Below are 27,316 nucleotides of genomic sequence, written 5' to 3'. Positions count from 1 at the left end.
CACTCACACACTCACTCACACTCACTCACTCACCACCACTCACTCACTCACTCACTCTCACACTCACTCACTCACTCACACTCACTCACTCACTCACACTCACTCACTCTCCCACTCACTCACTCTCACTCACTCACTCTCTCCCACTCACACTCACTCACTCACTCACACACAAACACTCACTCACTCACTCACTCACTCACTCACACACTCACTCAATTCAATCTAAGCCATGGGAAACTTGCCAAAGCAAGTGAAATAGATAATAAACTATAATAAAATGAACAGTAAACATTACACTCACAATAGTTGCAAAAGAATAAAGACATTTAAAATGTCATTATGTCTATATACTGTGTTGTAACAATGTGCAAATAGTTAAAGTACAAAAGGGAAATGTAAAATAAATATGGACTGTATTTGCAACAGTGTTTGTTCTTCACTGGTTGTCCTTTTCTTGTGGCAACAGGTCACAAATCTTGCTGCTGTGATGGCAGACTGTGGTATTTCACACAATAGATATGGGAGTTAGAATTCTTTTAGAATTCTTTGTGGATCTGTGTAATCTGAGGGAAATATGTGTCTCTAATATGGTCATACATTTGGCAGGAGGTTAGGAAGTGCAGCTCAGTTTCCACCTCATTTTGTGGGCAGTGAGCACATAGCCTGTCTTCTCTTGAGAGCCATGTCTGCCTACCACAGCCTTTCTCAATAGCAAGGCTATGCTCACTGAGTCTGTACATAGTCTAAGCTTTCCTTAAGTTTGAGTCAGTCACAGTGATCAGGTATTATGCCACTGTGTACTCTCTGTTTAGGGCCAAATAACATTCTAGTTTGCTCTGTTTTTAAAAAGATTATTTCCAAAATGTGAAGTAATTATCTTTTTGTTTTCTCATGATTTGATTGGGTCTAATTGTGCTGCTGTCCTGGGGCTCTGTGGGATGTGTTTGTGTTTGTGAACAGAGCCCCAGGACCAGCTTGCTTAGGGGACTCTTCTCCAGGTTTATCTCTCTGTAGGTGATGGCTTTGTTATGGAAGGTTTGGGAATCACTTCCTTTTAGGTGGTTGTAGAATTGAACGGCTCTTTTCTGGATTTTGATAATTAGCGGGTATCGGCCTAATTCTGCTCTGCATGCATTATTTGGTGTTTTACATTGTACTTTGAGGGTATATTTGCAGAATTCTGCATGCAGAGTCTCAATTTGGTGTTTGTTCCATTTTGTGATTTTTGGGGAGATGGTGTGCAATCCCCAGACCTCACAACCATAAAGGGCAATAGGTTCTATAACCGATTCAAGTATTGGTATGTCAAATTGTATGTTCCTTTTGATGGCATAGAAGGCCCTTCTTGTCTCTCAGATCTTTCACAGCTTTGTGGAAGTTGCCTGTGGTACCGATGTTTCGGCCAAGGTATGTATAGTTTTTTGTGTGCTCTAGGGCAACGGTATCTAGATGGAATTTGTGTTTGTGGTCCTGGCGACTGGACCTTTTTTGGAACACCATTATTTGAATCTTACTGAGATTTACTATCAGGGACCAGGTCTGACAGAATCAGTGCAGAAGATCTAGGTGCTGCTGATGGCCCTCCTTGGTTGGGGACAGAAGCACCAGATCAATCGCAAATAGTAGACATTTGACTTCAGATTCTAGTAGGGTGAGGCCGGGTGCTGCAGACTGTTCAGGTGCCCTCACCAATTCGTTGGTATATATGTTGAAGATGGTGGGGCTTAAGCTGCATCCCTGTCTCACCCCACAGCCCTGTGGGAAGAAATGTGTTGTTTTTTTGCCAATTTTAACCGCACACTTGTTTGTGTACATGGATTTTATATTGTCGTATGTTTTTCCTCCAACACGACTTTCCATCAAGTTGTATAACAGACCCTCAGGCCAAATTGAGTCAAACGCTTTTTTTAAATCAACAAAGCATGAGAAGACTTTGTTTTGTTTGTCAATTAGGGTGTGCAGGGTGAATAGGTCGTCTGTCGTATGGTATTTATTAAGAAGCCAATTTGACATGTGCTCAGTACATTGTTTTCACTGAATAAATATATGAGTCTGCTGTTAACCTGTTGCTTCTACTCGGGACGCTTGCGTCCCAACTAGAGCTCTGGAAATGCAAATGCGCTACGCTAAATGCTAATAGTATTAGTTAAAACTCAAAAGTTCATTAAAATACACATGCAGGGTATCGAATTAAAGCTACACTCGTTGTGAATCCAGGCAACAAGTCAGATTTTTAAAATGCTTTTCGGCGGAAGCATGAGAAGCTATTATCTGATAGCATGCAACACCCCAAAAGACCCACAGGGGACGTAAACAAAATAATTAGCATTTCGGCGTTACACAAACCGCACAATAAAATAGAAAACATTCATTACCTTTCACCATCTTCTTTGTTGGCACTCAGACTAGATGTCCCATAAACACTATTTGGGTCTTTATTTCGATTAAATCGGTCCATATAAAGCCTAGATATCGTTATATGTAGACTGTGTGATAAACGAAAAAAACATAGTTTCAAAACGTAACGTCATTTTTTTAAATTAATGAAAAAGAGGATAAACTTTCACAAAACACTTGAAATACGTTTGTAATGCAACTTTAGGTATTAGTAAACGTTAATGGATAAAATTCATCAGGAGGCAAATGTAAAGATCTTTAGCTGTCCGTCTGGAAAAATGTCCGGCTAGAAACTCAATCTAAAATATCCGGTCCAGACCGGAGGAATATGTCCTGCATGTGTTTGACCAAGAAAAAACTCGAAGGGAAATGACAAGACTCTAGACACCGTGTGGAAGCTGTAGGTACTGCAACCTCAGTCAATTAATTGTGGTTGACCTTTATCAATGGGATCAAGTAGCGACTGGATATATTTTCCCATTTTCAGTGATCAGTTTTTCCTGTGCTTTTCGATGTAAATGCCGTTCTGGTAAAGCCACAGCAGTGATTTAACCAGTTTTTTAAACGTCTGAGTGTTTTCTATCCACACAGACTAAGCAAATGCATATACTATATTCCTGGCATGAGTAGCAGGGCGCTGAAATGTTGCGCAATTTTTAACAGAATGTTCAAAAAAGTAGAGGGTCGACTTAAGAGGTTAATGATAATGAAGAGGATTTGCCCAAGGTTGCTGTTGACACATATCCCATGGTAGTTATTGAGGTCAAATGTGTCTCTACTTTTGCGAATTGGGGTGATCAATCATTGGTTCCAAATATTGGGGAATATGCCAGAGCTGAGGATTTAAGGATAGCCAATTGGAATATGTTGTCTGTTTACTTGATCATTTCATTGAGGATACCATCAACACCACAGGCCTTTTGGGGTTGGAGCGTTTGTATTTTGTCCTGCATTTCATTCAAGGTAATTGGAGAATCCAGTGGGTTCTGGTAGTCTTTAGAATTTGATTCTAAGATTTGTATTTGATCATGTATATGTTTTTGCTGTTTGTTCTTTGTTGTAGAGCCATAAAGATTGGAGAAGTGGTTTATCCATATGTCTCTGGGTTCTACCGGTTTATCCATACGTCTCTGGGTTCTAGCGGTTTATCCACACGTCTCTGGGTTCTAGCGGTTTATCCACACGTCTCTGGGTTCTAGCGGTTTATCCATACGTCTCTGGGTTCTAGCGGTTTATCCATACGTCTCTGGGTTCTAGCGGTTTTATCCACGGTTTACGTCTCTGGGTTCTAGCGGTTTATCCACACGTCTCTGGGTTCTAGCGGTTTATCCACACGTCTCTGGGTTCTAGCGGTTTATCCATACGTCTCTGGGTTCTAGCGGTTTATCCATACGTCTCTGGGTTCTAGCGGTTTATCCATACGTCTCTGGGTTCTAGCGGTTTATCCATACGTCTCTGGGTTCTAGCGGTTTATCCATACGTCTCTGGGTTCTAGCGGTTTATCCATACGTCTCTGGGTTCTAGCGGTTTATCCATACGTCTCTGGGTTCTAGAAATTAAACAGGAGGGTCGGTAGGAACGTCAGTTTTACGAGGGTTTGGCAGCGTGAGTGAAGGAGGCTTTGTTGCAAAATAGGAAGCCGATTCTAGATTTAATTTTGGATTGAAGATGTTTAATGTGAGTCTGGAAGGAGTGTTTACAGTCTAACGAGACACCTAGGTATTTGTAGTTGTCCACATATATGTCCACAAGTCACAACCGTCCAAAGTAGTGATGCTGGATGGGTGGGCAGGTGCGGGCAGTGATCGGCTGAAGAGCATATATTTAGTTTTACTTGCATTTAAGAGCAGTTGGAGGCCACGGAAGGAGAGTTGTATGGCGTTGAAGCTTATCTGGAGGTTAGTTAACACAGTGTCCAAAGAAGGGCCAGTATACAGAATGGTGTTGTCAGTATACAGAATGGTGTTGTCAGTATACAGAATGGTGTTGTCAGTATACAGAATGGTGTTGTCAGTATACAGAATGGTGTTGTCAGTATACAGAATGGTGTTGTCTGTATACAGAATGGTGTTGTCTGTATACAGAATGGTGTTGTCAGTATACAGAATGGTGTTGTCAGTATACAGAATGGTGTTGTCAGTATACAGAATGGTGTTGTCAGTATACAGAATGGTGTTGTCAGTATACAGAATGGTGTTGTCAGTATACAGAATGGTGTACCAAGAAGTGTATTCCTTTGCCATGTTCTTTTTGCAGTATTACTTTAGTGCCTTTTTGCATACAGGATGCATTTAAAAAATATATATTTTCATTTCTATTTTCACTCTAGGTCATTATTGTGGAGTCAGTTTTCTCCCATCACAGCCATTGGACTCTGTAGCTGTTTTAAAATATTCAATGGCCTCATGGTGACATCCCTGAGCAGTTTCCTTCCTGTCCTGCAGCTCAGTTCAGAAGGACGACTGTATCTGTCATGTGTCTGGGTGGTTTAATACATCATCCACAGCATCATTATTAACTTGACCATGCTTAAAGATATATTCATTGTCTGATTTGTTATTGTTGCCCATCTACCAATAACTGTCCTTCTTTGAGTTCCAAAAGCTCCCTGGTCTTTGTCGTTGAATCTTTGCTTGAAATGTAATACTTTACTGAGGGACCTTACGGATGTTGTATGTATGGGGGACAGAGGAAGCGGCAGTCATTAAAAAATCATTTCGACCACTCTTATTTCCATGTCATTTATTATGTGTTTGTTAAGCCAATGCTTTAGGCTTGCCTAAACGAACGAGATGAATACTTATGCAAAGGCTACAGAATATTTTAGTTATTTAGAAAAAAAAATCTCACTTTGACATTATGGAGTATTTGGTGACAAAAATGACAAAGAATAATCATAATTACATCAATTTCAATCCCACTTTGTTTTATAGATCCAAGAGGGGTGTCCGTATGATACCGACTTCATGTACCACTTAGCAGAGGCTTTTATCCACATGCATTTAACATGTGCATGTGATCCCAGTGGGAATTGAACCCTCAACATGAGCTTGCTAGCTCTCTATGAACAAGAGCCAAGATGACCTTACAGCAGTGCTATTAAAACTTCTTCATGGGGGGGACCTCATTTTCTCCGTTTATGGGGACCTCATTTTCTCCGTTTATGGGGACCTCATTTTCTCCGCCAGAATTTATGGGGACCTCATTTTTTTTCCAAATGTAATGACACACCCTTAAAATTTACATTTTCACATCAATAAATAACCTTCAAATCGCTCATTATTCATAAAAATTATGAGAACCAATAAATATATTTACTCAATATTATTTTTGTTATTGTATTTTTCAACTTATCTCCAAATCGTATGTACTGTATATTGTCCAATAAAATAATTTTCACTCTTAATATTTTTATTAATTGTACGTTTTTTATTTGTCGACCCTTCTAGGGGTTGTGACCCCGACATTGAATACCACTGGCTAACAGTCTGAGCCATAGGCAGGACGGAACTGAGATTGTTACCCTACTATCATGCCATTATTACCTGCTGTAATAACCCCTAACTCTCCCTCTATCTTCCTGACCTCTAACTTCTGGCCCTCCCCTCTCCTCCAACAGGAGTGTTTCCAGTTCATCCTGCCCGCGCTGCCCCACGCTATCGACCTGCTACGGGACGCCGTGGTCAAGATGAAGGAGGCTGTGGACGAGCTAGAGGACCTGCCTTCGCCCCCGCCGCCCCTATCGCCGCCCCCCAACAGCTCGCCGCGGCGGCAGACTGAGGACAAGGGCGTACAGTGTGAGGAGGAGGACGATGACAAGAAAGACAGTGGTGTGGCGTCCACCGAGGACTCCTCGTCCTCGCACATCACCGCAGCCTCCATCGCCGCTAAGGTAACCAATGGGGAGGTAAGGGAACGTAGCGAGAATGTTTTCCTGACAGGACTGGGATCTGAACTTTAAGGGTGGTGCAATGTCTATGTTCCCATTCTCCACTTTTTTCCTCTCTTCTTCCATTGTGTACACTTCCACTATTCTTCTCCTTCATTTCAAAGCATTGGCTAGAGAGGGAGTTTCAACCATAAACCCATGACTCAATGTGTACAAGTGAACACAGTGGGAAAAGGGTGGACAATCGGGACGTATGTACACTACATGGCCAAAAGTATGTGGACACCTGCTCATCGAACATCTCATTCCAAAATCATGGACATTAATATGGAGTTGGTCCCCCCTTTGCTGCTATAACAGCCTCCACTCTTCTGGAGAGGCTTCCCACTAGATGTTGGAACATTGCTGCGGGGAAGAGCTTTACACCACTTCAAGCCGACGCTTGGCATTGCGTCGTGATGGTGATCTTAGGTTTGTATGCGGCTACTCGGCCATGGAAACCCATACCATGAAGCTCCCCAGTTCTTGTGCTGACTTTGCTTCCAGAAGCAGTTTGGTAGTGAGTGTTGAAAACCTCACAAAACTAACCGGGGCATCTAGATTTTATACACCTATCAGTAATGGGTGTGGCTGAAATAGCCGAATCCACTCATTTGAAGGGGTGTCCACATACTTTTGTATATATAGAGTATCTACATATTTCATATTAAACAACTCGCCATGCCATATTTCATACAACCACCATGCTCATTATTATTCTGTACACTTGTAACAACCCCATGTCTGTCGGTAAAATCTGTAAAATATGCATTTTTTTCAGATGGATGTGTGTGTGTGTGTGTGTGTGTGTGTCATTCATTGTCCATTGAAGTGACTGTTGTCCATTTCCATTGTTCTGTCCTGTCCAAGATCAGAGTGGACCTATACCGCTGTGGCCATGTTGTCATGGTAACGTGTGTGTGGTCCAGTTCCGGCTCCATCCCGCCATTTTTTATCATTGTCCTATCATGGACTTTCATTGGTAAGACTCCATGGGGCAATTTCCCAGACCCAGATTAAACATCCAGAATTTTTAAAAGCACTATCCAGGACTAGGCTTAATCTGTGTCCAGGAAACCCTAGATACATTACATGTAGATCTGATTCATCTCTGTGATCTATAATCCATCCCCATGTCATCCTGGAAATAGTGTCGTACCATCCATATTGCCCAGGTTCATTCATTATTCATTTATTAGTGTACTATCATCACATTTAGAAGTGTCTCAGTAGCTCTTGATTAACCTCTTAAATGTAATGGCAAAATGTAGATATCCACCTAAATAGACTCAAAATAACTGCTATTCATGTGTAATTACATCGTTATATTTGGAAAGAAACATGTCTTCCACAACATGTGAACAATATCAGAAGAAAATGGGCTTGATAGACCTAACAACTGGACATGGGCAGATGTTTTAATAAGTGGTGTCAGGTGTGGTCACAGGAAGATTCCAAGTGTCCCTAAACCTCCCCAAAGTGCCATATGTCTGTAAATGTGATCATTCCAGTTCTATTACATATTCACAATCTCTAAATCAGATCAAAATCAAATGTATTTATATAGCCCTTCATACATCAGCTGATATCTCAAAGTGCTGTACAGAAACCCAGCCTAAAACCCCAAACAGCAAGCAATGCAGGTTGTAGAAGCACGGTGGCTAGGAAAAACTCCCTAGAAAGGCCAAAACCTAGGAAGAAACCTAGAGAGGAACCAGGCTATGAGGGGTGGCCAGTCCTCTTCTGGCTGTGCCGGGTGGAGATTATAACAGAACATGGCCAAGATGTTCAAATGTTCATAAAACTAAATAATAATAAGGCAGAACAGTTAAAACTGGAGCAGCAGCACGGCCAGGTGGACTGGGGACAGCATAAACTGCCCCCGACACATAAACTACTGCAGCATAAATACTGGAGGCTGAGACAGGAGGGATCAGGAGACACTGTGGCAATTACAACATTAAGACAATTTGGAGAGGTTGAAAGGACGCTTTTTTAAAAATGGGGACGTTCTTCCTCACCTGTGCCCCAATGTCATGTTTCCCCTCCTTGAGACATGGTTGTTATTGAATAGCTTATGCTGTGTGGTGAGAATGGTTACTGCCCTAGTGTCCTTCCATTTCACCAAAAGCAGCTTGTTATTCCTGATGCAACGTATGGTCCCCCTCTCCACTGTCTTTGTCGTTTACCTTGGTTTTGGGGAAACTGATTCTCTTAGAATGAATGGTGCCACAAGCCCCTATTTTATTTTTCAAGGTCTATGAAAAGCATGGGACTAGTATAAAAATGGTCCACAAAGAGCGTGTACCCACTGCCAAGTAAAGGGAAGTCCATCAGCTGCATGACAGTCTTAACTAAGGCCCTTCCCAGTGGGTGTGATCGCCTTGCCTTCATAGATGAAAAAGTTCCACGTGTAGGCAGGCTGAATCGGCACAAAGAGCTTGTAGCCCCATTTGGTCGGCTTATTATTCATATATTGCTTCAAGCCAATTGGAGCTTTTGAGGCAACCATGCGCTCATCTATAGATAGAATTTGAGCAGGCTGGAAGTAAGTTTTGCATGCCTCCACCATGTCATGATAAAGGGGATTGACTCTTACAAGACAACCCTGCTTTTGCAGATACCGTACTCATACCAGACTGAATTGAATAAAACATTTTTTTAAGTGCCCCCAAATATGGGGACTTTTTATATTTAAGAGGTTTTTAAGAGAACTACAGGATCTGTCTGTTTGGAAAGCATGTGGTATAATAAGGAACTGTATATTCCACTGCTGTAATTATATGTTTTGTTTAGGCATAGGGTTTGAAATGAATAAAGGTTTGGTTTAGAAAGGAGGGTTAGAGTTTGTTACCACCGTCCTCCGTCATTCATTCTGCCAGTCAAATATGCACTGTCTATGTGACAATAAACTACAAGATGCTGTGCTATAGTGCAGACAGTTAAATATGCACTGTCTATGTGACAATAAACTACAAGATGCTGTGCTATAGTGCAGACAGTTAAATATGCACTGTCTATGTGACAATAAACTACAAGATGCTGTGCTATAGTGCAGACAGTTAAATATGCACTGTCTATGTGACAATAAACTACAAGATGCTGTGCTATAGTGCAGACAGTTAAATATGCACTGTCTATGTGACAAACTACAAGATGCTGTGCTATAGTGCAGACAGTTAAATATGCACTGTCTATGTGACAATAAACTACAAGATGCTGTGCTATAGTGCAGACAGTCAAATATGCACTGTCTATGTGACAATAAACTACAAGATGCTGTGCTATAGTGCAGACAGTTAAATATGCACTGTCTATGTGACAATAAACTACAAGATGCTGTGCTATAGTGCAGACAGTTAAATATGCACTGTCTATGTGACAATAAACTACAAGATGCTGTGCTATAGTGCAGTTAAATAGACAGTCAAATATGCACTGTCTATGTGACAATAAACTACAAGATGCTGTGCTATAGTGCAGACAGTTAAATATGCACTGTCTATGTGACAATAAACTACAAGATGCTGTGCTATAGTGCAGACAGTTAAATATGCACTGTCTATGTGACAATAAACTACAAGATGCTGTGCTATAGTGCAGACAGTTAAATATGCACTGTCTATGTGACAATAAACTACAAGATGCTGTGCTATAGTGCAGACAGTCAAAGTTAAAGGGGCATCTGCAGTTGACACGGTAACAAAGCAGTCAGTTGCAGATTGTCCCTTTTAAAGGGTGTTAGTGTGTTATCTATAGTACATATTCTGCAGTCAGGGTCAGTGCTATTTTCTCTCTCTCTGTGTGTGTGTGTGTGTGTGTGTGTGTGTGTGTGTGTGTGTGTTTGGGTAGATCCCAGACTCCATCATCTCCAGGGGTGTCCAGGTCCTCCCCAGAGACACAGGCTCTCTGAGCACCACGCCCTCTGAGTCGCCCCGCGCCCAGGCCACCTCGCGGCTCTCTACCGCCTCCTGCCCCACGCCCAAAGTAAGGCCACACACACAGACAGCATTTCTCTGCAGCAGTGTTTTCTTCAGTATCTTTCATCACTGTGCTATGACAAGCCAAATGTGTGCTTGTGTGTGGAGGAGAACCTGCTGTGTCTAGTATGGTAACGGTTGTGTGTGGAGGAGAACCTGCTGTGGCTAGTATGGTAACGGTTGTGTGTGGAGGAGAACCTGCTGTGGCTAGTATGGTAACGGTTGTGTGTGGAGGAGAACCTGCTGTGGCTAGTATGGTAACGGTTGTGTGTGGAGGAGAACCTGCTGTGGCTAGTATGGTAACGGTTGTGTGTGGAGGAGAACCTGCTGTGGCTAGTATGGTAACGGTTGTGTGTGGAGGAGAACCTGCTGTGGCTAGTATGGTAACGGTTGTGTGTGGAGGAGAACCTGCTGTGGCTAGTATGGTAACGGTTGTGTGTGGAGGAGAACCTGCTGTGGCTAGTATGGTAGCGGTTGTGTGTTTTATGCTTGTTTGCTTGGGTCAAGTTGGTAATCCTTTGAATGGAAATATATTGAATAGACCCAGCACTAGCTCACACACACACACACACACACACACACACACACACACACACAGACCCTTCACCATCCCTTGCCTCATCCCCTGCCTAAGTTAACCCACTCCAGTCTCTCCTGCAGGTCTAACATTCAGAGATGCAGTCAGTCTTCTCTCTCTCTCTCGTTCTCTCTCTTTCTCTAGTTCTCTTTCTCTATCTCAATTCAATTTTCAATTTCAATTCAAGGGCTATCTCTCTATCTCTATTTATCTCTCTATCGGTCTATTACTCTCTGTCACAATCTCTCTCCCTCTCTCTTCTCTCTACCTCTATTTCTCTCTCTCTCTCTCTCTCTCTCTCTCTATTTCTCTCTATATATCGCTCTCTCTCTCTCCCTATATTCCTCTCTGTATCTCTCTCTATCTAAATCTATCTATCCAATCTCTCACCTCATCTGTCTTGTCTCCTGGGAAAGTGTCATGAGAATAGACCAGAGGTTTCTATGGGAATGGCTGAAGGAGAGCGACCCATATATACACTGAGTATACCAAACATTAGGATCGCACAGTGCAGCCTCAAATCGTCAGGGCATGGACTCTACAAGGTGTTGAAAGTGTTTCCACAGGGATGCTGGCCCATGTTGACTCCAGTGTTTCCAAAAATTGTATCAAGTTGGCTGGATGACCTTTGGGTGGTGGACAATTCTAAATACACACTGGAAACTGTTGAGCGTGAAACGTCCAGCAACGTTGCAGTTCTTGACACAAACTGATGAGCTTGGCACCTACTCGTTAAACCTTGTTAAAAGGAACTTAAATATTTTGTCTAGCCAATTCACCCTCTGAACGGCACACATACACAATCCATGTCTCAATTGTCTCAAGGCTTAAAAATCCATCTTTAACCTGCCTCCTCCCCTTCATCTTCACTGATTGAAGTGGATTTAACAAGTGACATCAATAAGGGATCATAGCTTTCACCTGGTCAGTCTGTCATGGAATGAGCAGGTGCCTTTAATGTTTGTTTTGCATACTCAGTCTATATATACAGTGTACATAGATCTGTTACTGCAGCTTTACAGGTTCAGTCAGGCTGTCCATGCGTCATGTAGGTCTTTATGTACTGGTGTCTTAGAATGGCACACTGTGGAGACCTGAGGATGAATATACCGTGAGAAGTGACTCAATGTCTGTGTTTTTCATTTACAATGAATTTACTAAGTTTTGTTGGTGTCATAAGCAGATGCGTACTTAGAATCATCTCAGTTTTCATTGTTGCTATGTTGCTTAGCAACAATGAAAACTGAGATGATTCTATGTCCAAAAGTTCCAAGAAGATTGACTTCACGTACTTACAGTAACCTGGGGTTGTTGTTGATTCTATTGTATAGAGTCGTTCTCTGTATGTAAGGACGTATAGTCTAGAGAAAACTGTGCTTCTTATCTTCAGTGGTGTTATTGTATAACTTGTGTTCTATATGTTCTGTATAGCGGACGTGTAATGTGAGGAGTAGCCATGGTGCTGCTGTCTCTATGTTACTAGTACCACTGCAGTACGAGGCCTAGTACTCTACATCACATTACATTTACATTTAAGTCATTTAGCAGACGCGACTTACAAATTGGTGCGTTCACCTTATGACATCCAGTGGAACAGCCACTTTACAATAGTGCATCTAAATCTTTTAAGGGAGGGGGGTGAGAAGGATTACTTTATCCTATCCTAGGTATTCCTTAAAGAGGTGGGGTTTCAGGTGTCTCCGGAAGGTGGTGATTGACTCCGCTGTCCTGGCGTCGTGAGGGAGTTTGTTCCACCATTGGGGGGCCAGAGCAGCGAACAGTTTTGACTGGGCTGAGCGGGAACTGTACTTCCTCAGTGGTAGGGAGGCGAGCAGGCCAGAGGTGGATGAACGCAGTGCCCTTGTTTGGGTGTAGGGCCTGATCAGAGCCTGGAGGTACTGAGGTGCCGTTCCCCTCACAGCTCCGTAGGCAAGCACCATGGTCTTGTAGCGGATGCGAGCTTCAACTGGAAGCCAGTGGAGAGAGCGGAGGAGCGGGGTGACGTGAGAGAACTTGGGAAGGTTGAACACCAGACGGGCTGCGGCGTTCTGGATGAGTTGTAGGGGTTTAATGGCACAGGCAGGGAGCCCAGCCAACAGCGAGTTGCAGTAATCCAGACGGGAGATGACAAGTGCCTGGATTAGGACCTGCGCCGCTTCCTGTGTGAGGCAGGGTCGTACTCTGCGGATGTTGTAGAGCATGAACCTACAGGAACGGGCCACCGCCTTGATGTTAGTTGAGAACGACAGGGTGTTGTCCAGGATCACGCCAAGGTTCTTAGCGCTCTGGGAGGAGGACACGATGGAGTTGTCAACCGTGATGGCGAGATCATGGAACGGGCAGTCCTTCCCCGGGAGGAAGAGCAGCTCCGTCTTGCCGAGGTTCAGCTTGAGGTGGTGATCCGTCATCCACACTGATATGTCTGCCAGACATGCAGAGATGCGATTCGCCACCTGGTCATCAGAAGGGGGAAAGGAGAAGATTAATTGTGTGTCGTCTGCATAGCAATGATAGGAGAGACCATGTGAGGTTATGACAGAGCCAAGTGACTTGGTGTATAGCGAGAATAGGAGAGGGTCTAGAACAGAGCCCTGGGGGACGCCAGTGGTGAGAGCGCGTGGTGAGGAGACAGATTCTCGCCACGCCACCTGGTAGGAGCGACCTGTCAGGTAGGACGCAATCCAAGCGTGGGCCGCGCCGGAGATGCCCAACTCGGAGAGGGTGGAGAGGAGGATCTGATGGTTCACAGTATCGAAGGCAGCCGATAGGTCTAGAAGGATGAGAGCAGAGGAGAGAGAGTTAGCTTTAGCAGTGTGGCGCGCCTCCGTGATACAGAGAAGAGCAGTCTCAGTTGAATGACTAGTCTTGAAACCTGACTGATTTGGATCAAGAAGGTCATTCTGAGAGAGATAGCGGGAGAGCTGGCCAAGGACGGCACGTTCAAGAGTTTTGGAGAGAAAAGAAAGAAGGGATACTGGTCTGTAGTTGTTGACATCGGAGGGATCGAGTGTAGGTTTTTTCAGAAGGGTGCAACTCTCGCTCTCTTGAAGACGGAAGGGACGTAGCCAGCGGTCAGGGATGAGTTGATGAGCGAGGTGAGGTAAGGGAGAAGGTCTCCGGAAATGGTCTGGAGAAGAGAGGAGGGGATAGGGTCAAGCGGGCAGGTTGTTGGGCGGCCGGCCGTCACAAGACGCGAGATTTCATCTGGAGAGAGAGGGGAGAAAGAGGTCAGAGCACAGGGTAGGGCAGTGTGAGCAGAACCAGCGGTGTCGTTTGACTTAGCAAACGAGGATCGGATGTCGTCGACCTTCTTTTCAAAATGGTTGACGAAGTCATCTGCAGAGAGGGAGGAGGAGGGGGGGGAGGAGGATTCAGGAGGGAGGAGAAGGTGGCAAAGAGCTTCCTAGGGTTAGAGGCAGATGCTTGGAATTTAGAGTGGTAGAAAGTGGCTTTAGCAGCAGAGACAGAAGAGGAAAATGTAGAGAGGAGGGAGTGAAAGGATGCCAGGTCCGCACGTTCAGGGAGGCTGGTCTGAGTTTTTCCTCCATTTCCGCTCGGCTGCCCGGAGCCCTGTTCTGTGAGCTCGCAATGAGTCGTCGAGCCACGGAGCGGGAGGGAGGACCGAGCCGGCCTGGAGGATAGGGGACATAGAGAGTCAAAGGATGCAGAAAGGGAGGAGAGGAGGGTTGAGGAGGCAGAATCAGGAGATAGGTTGAGAAGGTTTGGAAGAAGAGATGATAGGATGGAAGAGGAGAGAGTAGCGGGGGGGAGAGAGCGAAGGTTGGGACGGCGCGATACCATCCGAGTAGGGGCAGTGTGGGAAGTGTTGGATGAGAGCGAGAGGGAAAAGGATACAAGGTAGTGGTCGGAGACTTGGAGGGGAGTTGCAATGAGGTTAGTGGAAGAACAGCATCTAGTAAAGATGAGGTCGAGCGTATTTCCTGCCTTGTGAGTAGGGGGGAAGGTGAGAGGGTGAGGTCAAAAGAGGAGAGGAGTGGAAAGAAGGAGGCAGAGAGGAATGAGTCAAAGGTAGGCGTGGGGGGAGGTTAAAGTCGCCCAGAACTGTGAGAGGTGAGCCGTCCTCAGGAAAAGAGCTTATCAAGGCATCAAGCTCATTGATGAACTCTCCGAGGGAACCTGGAGGGCGATAAATGATAAGGATGTTAAGCTTGAAAGGGCTGGTAACTGTGACAGCATGGAATTCAAAGGAGGCGATAGACAGATGGGTAAGGGAGAAAGAGAGAATGACCACTTGGGAGAGATGAGGATCCCGGTGCCACCACCCCGCTGACCAGAAGCTCTCGGGGTGTGCGAGAACACGTGGGCGGACGAAGAGAGAGCAGTAGGAGTAGCAGTGTTATCTGTGGTGATCCATGTTTACGTCAGTGCCAAGAAGTCGAGGGACTGGAGGGAGGCATAGGCTGAGATGAACTCTGCCTTGTTGGCAGCAGATCGGCAGTTCCAGAGGCTACCGGAGACCTGGAACTCCACGTGGGTCGTGCGCGCTGGGACCACCAGATTAGGGTGGCCGCGGCCACGCGGTGTGGAGCGTTTGTATGGTCTGTGCAGAGAGGAGAGAACAGGGATAGACAGACACATAGTTGACAGGCTACAGAAGCGGCTACGCTAATGCAAAGGAGATTGGAATGACAAATGGACTACACGTCTCAAATGTTCAGAAAGTTAAGCTTACGTAGCAAGAATCTTGTTGACTAAAATGATTAAAATGATACAGTACTGCTGAAGTAGGCTAGCTGGCAGTGGCTGCGTTGTTGACTTTGTAGGCTAGCTGGCAGTGGCTGCGTTGTTGACACTACACTAATCAAGTCGTTCCGTTGAGTGTGATAGTTTCTACAGTGCTGCTATTCGGGGGCTAGCTGGCTAGCTAGCAGTGTTGATTACGTTACGTTGCGTTAAAAGAACGACAATAGCTGGCTAGCTAACCTAGAAAATCGCTCTAGACTACACAATTATCTTTGATACAAAGACGGCTATGTAGCTAGCTATGTAGCTAGCTACGATCAAACAAATCAAACCGTTGTACTGTAATGAAATGAAATGAAAATGTGATACTACCTGTGGAGCGAAGCGGAATGCGACCGGGTTGTTGAGTGAGGAAGTTCTATTCGGTAGACGTTGGCTAGCTGTTGGCTAGCTAGCAGTGTCTCCTACGTTAAGGACGACAAATAGCTGGCTAGCTAACCTCGGTAAATTAAGATAATCACTCTAAGACTACACACTCTAAACTACACAATTATCTTGGATACGAAGACAGCAAAGACAACTATGTAGCTAGCTAACACTACACTAATCAGGTCATTCAGTTGAGTGTAATAGTTTTTACAGTGCTGCTATTCGATAGACGGTGGACGTTAGCAGTGTAGACTACGTTAGGACGACGAAATACGATAATTACGCAATTATCTTTGATACAAAGACGGCTATGTAGCTAGCTAAGAAGAAATTGCTAAGATTAGACAAATCAAACCGTTGTACTATAGTGAAATGTAATGAAATGTAATGAAAGTTATACAACCTGCGGACCGAAGTGCGAATGCGACCGCTCGCTCCAACCCGCACTAAACTAAAGCCCTTTTGTTAATGACCCAGTTTGAGTTGCTGCCTCTGTCAGGAGTTTCTTTATCCCCCACATGAGTCAGCACGACTGTGTGTGTGTGTGTGTGTGTGCGTGTGTGCGCGTGTGTGTGGCGTGCGTGCGTGGCGCCTCTCACCACAAGTCTTAATTTGAAGCGGAAATACCCTCTGCTGCTCTGCCTCCAGACCAGACACACACACACACCAAAGAGAGAGGCACCCAGACGCACGGCTCCAATGTCCAAAGCTGTCTGTCTGGAGCCCAGGAGCAGACACACACACACACAAACTTTTAATGCACGCATGCACACACAAATAACACGACATGAAAATGAACACAGACAGACACACACAGACTGTCTCACTGCTACCAGGCACACTACTACCAGGCACACACTGCTACCAGGCGCACACTGCTACCAGGCAGGCACACTGCTGCCAGGCACACACTGCTACCAGGCACACACTGGGCACACACTGCTACCAGGCACACACTGCTACCAGGCACACACTGCTACCAGGCACACACTGCTACGAGGCACACACTGCTACAGGCACACACTGCTACCAGGCACACACTGCTACCGGGCACACACTGCTACCGGGCACACACTGCTACCGGGCACACACTGCTACCAGGCACACTGCTACCAGGCACACACTGCTAAATCACAAACTCCACACATACAAACATAGTGAAACAAACATATGCAGTCAAACCAGCACTCAGATCTGCAAACACTACACATCCTTTCTCACAGGCACAGAGTAACACACACACACTCTGACTGTGATGCTGGTATAGTTGTACCCTTCCACTCTAGTAAGCATGTAGTGCAGTTACATAGTGGTTGAGTTTGGATTAATGAAGCGTGTGTGTGTGTGTGTGTGTGTGTGTGGAGGCGGGGTCTGTTTGACCCTGATCTCTGGCTATCTCTTCTTCTGTCTCTCTGTCTCTTTCTTTCTTTTTCAATCCCTGTGTCACTGTTCTCTCTTTTTCTCTCTATATATATATATGTCTCTCACTCGCTCACCCTCTCTCTCGCTCACCCTCTCTCTCACTCTCTGTCTCTGTCTCGCCTAGAAGGCCAGCATCCCGGAGTCGCCTCTTCACTGTTGATGTTGAGACCAGTTGAGAACTTATGAGGCGTCTGTTTCTCAAGCTAGACACTCTAATATACTTGTCTTCTTGCTCAGTTGTGCACCGGGGCCTCCCACTCCTCTTTCTATTCTGGTTAGAGCCAGTTTGCGCTGTTCTGTGAAGGGAGTAGTACACAGCGTTGTACGAGATCTATGGTTTCTTGTCAATTTCTCACATGGAATAGCCTTCATTTCTCAAAACAAGAAAAGACTGATGAGTTTCAGAAGAAAGGTATTTGTTTCTGGCCATTTTGAGCCTGTAATCGAACACACAAATGTTAATGCTCCAGATACTCAAATAGTCTAAAAAAGGACAGTTTTATTGCTTCTTTAATCAGAACAACAGATTTCAGCTGTGCTAACATAATTGCAAAAGGGTTTTCTAATGATCAATTATCAATTTTTAAATTATAAACTTGGATTAGCTAACACAACATGCCATTGCATCGAGTGATGGTTGCTGGTAAAGGGCCTCTGTAGATATTCCATAAAAAATCTGTCGTTTCCAGCTACAATAGTCATTTACAACATTAACAATGTCTACACTGTATTTCTGATCAATTTTATGTTATTTTAAAGAACAAATTCTTATTTACAATGACGGCCTACTCCAGCCAAACCCAAACCCGGACGACGCTGGGCCGGTGCGCCACCCTATGGGATGGCCGGTTGTGATGCAGCCTGGAATCGAACCAGGGTCTGTATTGACGCCTCTGGCACTGGGATGCACTGCCTTAGACCAGTTCCCCACTCGGGGACCCCCCTGATAGTGGAGTCGAAGGAGCACGGCAACCAACGATGGTCGCATGTCACAAGCCGTGGAAGCCGAAGACAGCGACCTGCCACAAAGCAGCCTACATTTCCAACGAGAGGCCCGGAGCAGATACAAACAACAAATAGTGTAGACGCCCTGGAGCCTGATCTCCCTGCACCTTAGTCGCTGGGGGTAACTGTGTCTGCGGCCGCTGTGCCTACTCCTACTCCTTCACCTACTCCTACTCCTGCTCCTTCACCTACTCCTTCACCTACTCCTACTCCTTCACCTACTCCTACTCCTACTCCTTCACCTACTCCTTCACCTACTCCTACTCCTTCACCTACTCCTACTCCTGCTCCTTCACCTACTCCTACTCCTTCACCTACTCCTACTCCTTCACCTACTCCTACTCCTGCTCCTTCACCTATGATTTTGAAGTCGACGTCAGCAACCTTCCATTCCTGCTCTGTATCGAGTGGGGCTTCTCCATCTGTCGGAGGCACCATCCTGTGAAGCGTGGGAGTGGGCGGATTTCCTCGTCCTTCTCGCCAGCCGGGATTTCGGGCAGCTCCATGTTAAGATATGTGACTGTACCTGGTGCAAAAACAATGTCCTATCCTGGAGCACGTGTAAATGACATTACTAAGCTGCTCTTGAATGTATTACGCTAGCACATGGACATCGATTCTATCGTAGTCCATGTGGGTTTTAATGACATCAGCTCTGAACAGTTGAAACTGGATTTCAAAGAGCTGATTGACTCTCTCCTAAACACTAATAAAAGTCCCATCATATCTGGCCTTCTGCCATCTCTGAATCGTGGCATTGAACTCTTTAGCAGGATTCTGGCCACGTGATTATTGCAGCTCATTGGGTGTAACTTTTGTTGACAATGCCGATACCTTTTGGAAACAGAACATGTTTTATAAGGAGGATGGGATCCACCAAAATCATTTGGGTTCCTAGATCCTTTCACAGCATTATAAGGTTGTGTTGAGACAATGACTTATCATTGACCCAAGTCCAGCTCAGTTAATCCCTACCATTGTGCCGCTGAGTCATCATTATGCTTTACCAATTGTACATTACACCAGGGGCATCAGTAGACACAATGTAAGGAACCTAATGTATGTCCCTTTAACTGGCCTGAATGCCTCTGCTGATCCTACAGCTGTTGTATGCAGTAATCATGTGTCTATGAACCAGAGTTATACTGTTAGCACTGAGGCGGTGTGCCCTAGTAGGAAGTTCCCTCTGTGCAGCTCACCCTGTACTAACATAAATAACATTATCATATCTACTTCTGCTAAGCTTCCCAGTAAAGCAATGAAAACAAGCAAGTGCCCCAGAAAAGTCCTCAAAATAGCCCACGTTAACATATGTAGCTTAGGAAACAAGGTTCATGAAATTCATAACTTGTTAGTAACAGATGACATTCATCTCTAAAACTCACTTAAACAAAGCATTTGATGATACAGTGGTAGCAATACAAGGTTCTAACATATACAGAAAAGACAGAAATGCCAGTGGTGGAACAGTCCGTATCTGGATAACATGTGTAAAATACTTGATAATGTATGTAATATCAACAGTGAGGTATATGAAGTTGCTTATTCCAGTTGCTAATAAGCATGCACCCATTAAGAAAAGGACTGTTAAAACTGTTAAATCCCTGTGGATTGATGTGGAATTGAAAAAAATGTATGGTTGAGAGGGAAGTCTGGCTGCACAACCTATTGGCAAAACGTTCTGCAAATTAAGAAAGCATGGAACTGAATCAAAATAAGAAACTACACTATGAAACAAAGATAAATGACAAAGAATAATAGTATAAAGCTTTGGAGCACCTTCAATTACATTTTGGGAAAAAAGGCAAACTCAGCTCCATCATTCATTGAATCAGATGGCTCATTCATTAGATAATCGACTGATATTGCCAACTACTTTAATGATTTTTTTCATTGGCAAATGTCACGAACGCTGGAATAAATGGACCAAGGCGCAGCGTGCGTAGAGTTCCACTCACAGAAAACAATAAAGCGCAAACCACCGGGGTCTGACAACTTGGATGGAAAATTACTGAGGATAATAGCGGACGATATTGCCACTCCTATTTGCCATATTTTCACTTGAAGCCTACTAGAAAGTGTGTCCCCTCAGGCTTTAAAGAATATATATATTTAACCTTTATTTAACCAGGTAGGCCAGTTGAGAACAAGTTCTCATTTACAACTGCGATCTGGCCAAGATAAAGCAAAGCAGTGCAACACAAACAACACAGAGTTACACATGGAATAAACAAAAGTACAGTCAATAAAGCATTGGAAAAATCTATATACAGTGTGTGTTAATGTAGTAAGATTAGGGAGGTAAGGCAATAAATAGGCCATAGTGGCAAAATAATTACAATTTAGCATTAACACTGGAGTGATAGATGTGCAGAAGATGAATGTGCAAGTAGAGATACTGGGGGTGCAAAGGAGCAAATAAATAACAATATGGGGATGAGGTAGTTGGGTGGGCTATTTACAGATGGGCTGTGTACAGGTGCAATGATCTGTAAGCTGCTGCTTAAAGTTAGTGAGGGAGATATAAGTCTCCAGCTTCAGTGATTTTTGCAATTCATTTCAGTCATTGGCAGCAGAGAACTGGAAGGAAAGGTGACCAAAGGAGGAGTTGGCCTTGGGGATGACCAGTGAAATATACCTGCTGGAGCGCGTGCTACGGGTTTGTGCTGCTATGGTGACCAGTGAGCTGAGATAAGGCAGGGCTTTACCTACCAAATACTTATAAATGTCCTGGAGCCAGTGGGTTTGGGGACGAATATGAAGCGAGGGCCAGCCAATGAGAGCATACAGGTCGCAGGGGTGGGTAGTATATGGGGCTTTGGTGACAAAACGGATGGCACTGTGATAGACTACATCCAATTTGCCGAAGTCCATGATCGGCAGCATAGTCCGTTTTACGAGGGTATGTTTGACAGCATGAGTGAAGGATGCTTTGTTATGAAATAGGAAGCCAATTCTAGATTTCATTTTGGATTGGAGATGCTTAATGTGAGTCTTGAAGGAGAGTTTCGCTACCTAAGGATAGCAAAGCCCCCTTTTACTGGCTCAAATAGCCGACCAATCAGCCGGTTGGCAAACCTTAGTAGTTTTTGAAAAAATTGTGTTTGACCAGATTCAATGTTATTTTACTGTAAACAAATTGACAACAGACTTTCAGCACTCATATAGGGAAGGACATTCAACAAGCTCAGCACTTCCACAAATGACTGATGATTGGCTGAGAGAAATTGGTGATAAAACGATTGGGGTGGCTGTTTTGTTAGACTTCAGTGTGGCTTTTGACATTATTGATCATAGTCTGCTGCTGGAAAAACGTATGTGTTATGGCTTTACACCCCCTGCTATATTGTGGATTAAGAGTTACGTACATGTCTAACAGAACACAGCGGGTGTTCTTTAATGGAAGCCTCTTCAACATAATCCATGTAGAATCAGGAATTCCCCAGGGCAGCTGTCTAGGCTCCTTACTTTTCAAGCTTTACTAACAACATATTAGTTGAGTAAAGTCAGTGCTTTGAGTAAAGTCAGTGTTTCGATGTATGTGGATGACTCAACACTATACACATCCGCTACTACAGCAACTGAAATTAGTTTCAGAATGGGTGGCAAGGAATACATTATTAGTCCTAAATGTTTCAAAAACTTAAAGCATTGTATTTGGGACAAATCATTCACTAAACCCAAAACCTCAACTAAATCTTGTAATTAATAATGTGGAATTGAGCAAGTTGAGGTGACTAAACTGCTTGGAGTAACCCTGAATTGTAAACTGTCATGGTCAAAACATTTTGATACAACAGTAGGTAAGATGGAGAGAAGTCTGTCCATATTAAAAGCACTTCTCTGCCTTCTTAACAGCACTACCAACAAGGCAGCTCCTACAGGCTCTAGTTTCGCTCCTAGACTCCTGATCAGTTGTTTGATCAGGTGCCACAAAAAAGGACTTAGGAAAATTGCAATTGGCTCAGAACAGGGCAGCACGGCTGGACCTTGAATGTACACAGAGCGCAAACATTAATCATATGCATGTCAATCTCTCCTGGCTCAAAGTAGAGGAGAGATTGACTTCATCACTGTTTGTATTTGTGAGGGGTATTGACATGTTGAATGCACCGAGCTGTCTGTTTAAACAACTAGCACATAGCTCTGACACCCATGCATACCCCACAAGACATGCCACCAGAGGTCTCTTCACAATCCCAAAGTCCAGAACAGACCATGGGAGGCACACAGTACTACATAGAGTCATGACTACATGGAACACTATTCCACATCAAGTAACTGATGCAAACAGTAGAATCAGATTTAGATAAAAAATACACCTTATGGAACAGTGGGGACTGTGAAGTAACACAGACATAGGCACAGACACGTGCATACACACGCATGATAACATACACACTATACACACACGTACACATGGATTTTGTGTTGTAGATATGTGGTAGTGGGGTATGGGCCTGAGGGCACACACTTAATGTGTTGTGAGTTCTGTAATGAAAGTATTGTAATGTTTTTAAAATGGTATTAACTGCCTTCATTCCTGCCTTGGCAGCAGCTAATGGGGATCCATAATAAATACAAATGTATACCATTGGAGCCAAGGCAAGACGTCTCTCCTCCTCCTTCACTGGAATATTTCAAGTGAATCACTCTGAGAAGACTGTTATTAACAAATCACTGCCTTGAGCCTTTGACCTCTATCTCCATCCCCCTTAGAAGAGATATGGCCAAGGGAAGGGTGTAGCTCAGGCAAGCGCATGCACACGCGCACATGCACACATTCACACATGCACATGCACACACGCACACATTCACACATTCACACATGCACAGGCACACATGCACACGCACACACATTCACACATGCACACCTACACACTTATACATTCTGTATGCACACACAACACACACAGTGTTAATACACACTTATATACATTCTGTATGCACACACAGCACACACACTGTTAGCACACGGTGCGGCAGGTAGCCTAGTGGTTAGAGTGTTGGACTCGTAACCTGAAGGTTGCAAGATCGAATCCCCGAGCTGACAAGGTACAAATCTGTCATTCTGCCCCTGAACAAGGCAGAATAACCCACTGTTCCTAGGCTGGTAATTTATTTTCATTTTAAACACACACATAACACTGTATACACATTCATGCATATACACACACATGCACATTGTCCAATGCGATCTCTACAGTGTTGTTGGGAGGACATCACTAGCATCACTCAGACTCAAACACTGCTACATTCTTATTTATAAGGCCATTTCAGGAAAACTGCTTCTCTTCTAGATGGAAACACATTCAAGCTCCGATCTCAATCTTGTTTTATGCTAACAGTCCCAAACATGGAAAACGGTCCTTCTGTTACTCAGCCCCCTGGTGTTTGGAATTCCCTCCAAGCCAACCTACAACCCCAGGACCTGGTGTCCCTGGAGGAGGTCAAAGGACAAATAGATGAACAGGTTGTTGAGACATGTTGCTGTTTCTAGTTGTCACCCGATGTCACTAGTTTGTGTTGCCTTATGTAAGGAAGCATATTGTTTTTACTTCACACACACACACACACACACACACACACTGTTTGTTTGCTGTTGTATTTGTGTGGTGGCCAGTGTCTTCTGTCTGTGTTGTCCGTTTTGCCTTACATTGTTGTTGTTTTTGTCATCCCAGCTCCCGTCACCACAGGAGCCTTTTTGCCAGGCCGTCATTGTAATAAGAATTAGTTCTTATTGGTTAAATAAAAATATGCTGTATTCACACACATACACCCACACATCACACACACATCACACACACATCCACACACATCACATCCACATCCACACACATCCACACACATCCACACACACATCCACACACATCACACACACATCCCCACACATCACATCCACACACACACATCCACACACACATCACACACACACATCACACACACACACATCCACACACATCCACACACACATCCACACACATCACACACACACATCCACACACATCACACACACATCCACACACATCACACACACATCCACACACACATCCACACACATCACACACCACACACATCCACACACATCCATACACATCCACACACATCACACACATCACACACACACATCCACACACATCACACACACACATCCACACACATCACACACACATCCACACACCACACACACATCCATACACATCCACACACATCCACACACATCCATACACATCCACACACATCACAAACACACATCCACACACATCACACACACATCCACACACATCCACACACATCCACACACATCCATACACATCCACACACATCCACACACACACACACATCACACACACATCCACACACACACACATCACACACACATCACACACACATCCACACACATCCACACACATCACACACACATCCACACACATCCACATACATCCACACACATCCACACACATCCACACACATCCACACACATCCACACATCCACACACATCACACACATCCACACACACATCCACACACATCCACACACATCCACACACATCCACACACATCCACACACATCCACACACACATCACACACACATCCACACACATCCACACACATCCACACACATCCATACACATCCACACACATCACACACACATCCACACATCACACACACATCCATACACATCCACACACATCCACACACATCCACACACACATCACACACATCCACACACATCCACACATCACACACATCACACACATCACACACACATCACACACATCCACACACATCCACACACATCCACACACATCCACACATCCACACATCCACACATCCACACACATCCACACACATCCACACACATCCACACACACACACATCACACACATCCACACACATCCACACACATCCACACATCCACACACACACATCCACACACATCCACACACATCCACACACACACACATCACACACACATCCACACACATCCACACACATCACACACACATCCATACACATCCATACACATCCCACACATCCACACACATCCACACACATCCACACACATCCATACACATCCACACACATCACACACATCCATCATCTCACACACATCCACACACATCCACACACATCCACACACATCACAAACACACATCACACACACACACACACACATCCACACATCCACACACATCACACACATCCACACACATCCACACACATCCACACACATCACACACATCACACACATCACACACATCCACACACATCCACACACATCCACACACATCCACACATCCACACACATCACACACATCCACACACATCCACACACATCACACACACATCACACACACATCCACACACATCCACACACATCACACACATCCACATCACACACATCACACACACACATCCACACACATCCACACACATCCACACACATCCACACACATCCACACACATCACACACACATCCACACACATCACACACACATCACACACACATCACACACATCACACACATCCACACACATCACACACATCCACACACATCACACACACATCCACACACATCACACACACATCACACACACATCCACACACATCCACACACATCACACACATCCACACACATCACACACACACACACACATCCACACACATCCACACACATCACACACATCACACACACACATCCACACACATCCACACACATCACACACATCACACACACACACCCACACACACATCCACACACATCCACACACATCCACACACATCCACACACATCCACACACATCCACACACATCCACACATCCACACACATCCACACACATCCACACACATCCACACATCCACACACATCCACACACATCCACACACATCCACACACATCCACACACATCACACACATCACACACATCCACACACATCCACACATCCACACACATCCACACATCCACACACATCCACACACATCCACACACATCCACACACATCCACACACACATCACACACATCCACACACATCCACACACATCCACACATCCACACATCCACACATCCACACACATCACACACACACACACACACATCCACACACATCCACACATCCACACACATCCACACACATCCACACACATCCACACACATCACACACACACACATCCCACACACATCCACACATCCACACACACATCACACACACACATCACACACACACACACATCACACACACATCCATACACATCCACACACATCCACACACACATCCACACACATCCACACATCCACACACATCACACACACACACATCCACACACATCACATACACATCCACACACATCCACACACATCCACACACATCCACACACACATCCACACACATCACACACACATCCACACACATCCACACACATCCACACACATCCACATACACATCCACACACATCCACACACATCCACACACATCCATACACATCCACACACATCCATACACATCCACACACATCCATACATATCAGCCATAGTAGGCTAGATCAGCGTCCTTCCTAGTATGTAACACACTGTACTGGGTGTTGCTACGTAGCCTTGAACCGCACTTCACTGTACTGGGTGTTGCTACGTAGCCTTGAACAGCACTTCACTGTACTGGGTGTTGCTACGTAGCCTTGAACCGCACTTCACTGTACTGGGTGTTGCTACGTAGCCTTGAACAGCACTTCACTGTACTGGGTGTTGCTACATAGCCTTGAACAGCACTTCACTGTACTGGGTTTTGCTACGTAGCCTTGAACAGCACTTCACTGTACTGGGTGTTGCTATGTTGCCTTGAACAGCACTTCACTGTACTGGGTGTTG

At 44.7% G+C, this 27,316-nt stretch overlaps 1 protein-coding gene across 1 annotated transcript in view; it reads left to right on the top strand.

Moving 5' to 3' along the window:
- Positions 1 to 27,316, top strand: part of LOC115139157 (gephyrin-like) — a 140,397-nt gene that overhangs the window by 45,770 nt on the left and 67,311 nt on the right. The window contains exons 7-8 of the mRNA XM_065026955.1: positions 6,020 to 6,292; positions 10,181 to 10,315. Coding sequence (XP_064883027.1) covers positions 6,020 to 6,292; positions 10,181 to 10,315 — 408 coding nt within the window. The remainder of the gene's footprint in view (positions 1 to 6,019; positions 6,293 to 10,180; positions 10,316 to 27,316) is intronic.

The sequence above is a fragment of the Oncorhynchus nerka genome, linkage group LG13 (assembly GCF_034236695.1).
Source record: "Oncorhynchus nerka isolate Pitt River linkage group LG13, Oner_Uvic_2.0, whole genome shotgun sequence".
NCBI lineage: Eukaryota > Metazoa > Chordata > Actinopteri > Salmoniformes > Salmonidae > Oncorhynchus > Oncorhynchus nerka.
The sequence above is the reverse complement of the archived record's forward strand: the minus strand, read 5'-3'. Positions and strand labels throughout refer to the sequence as shown.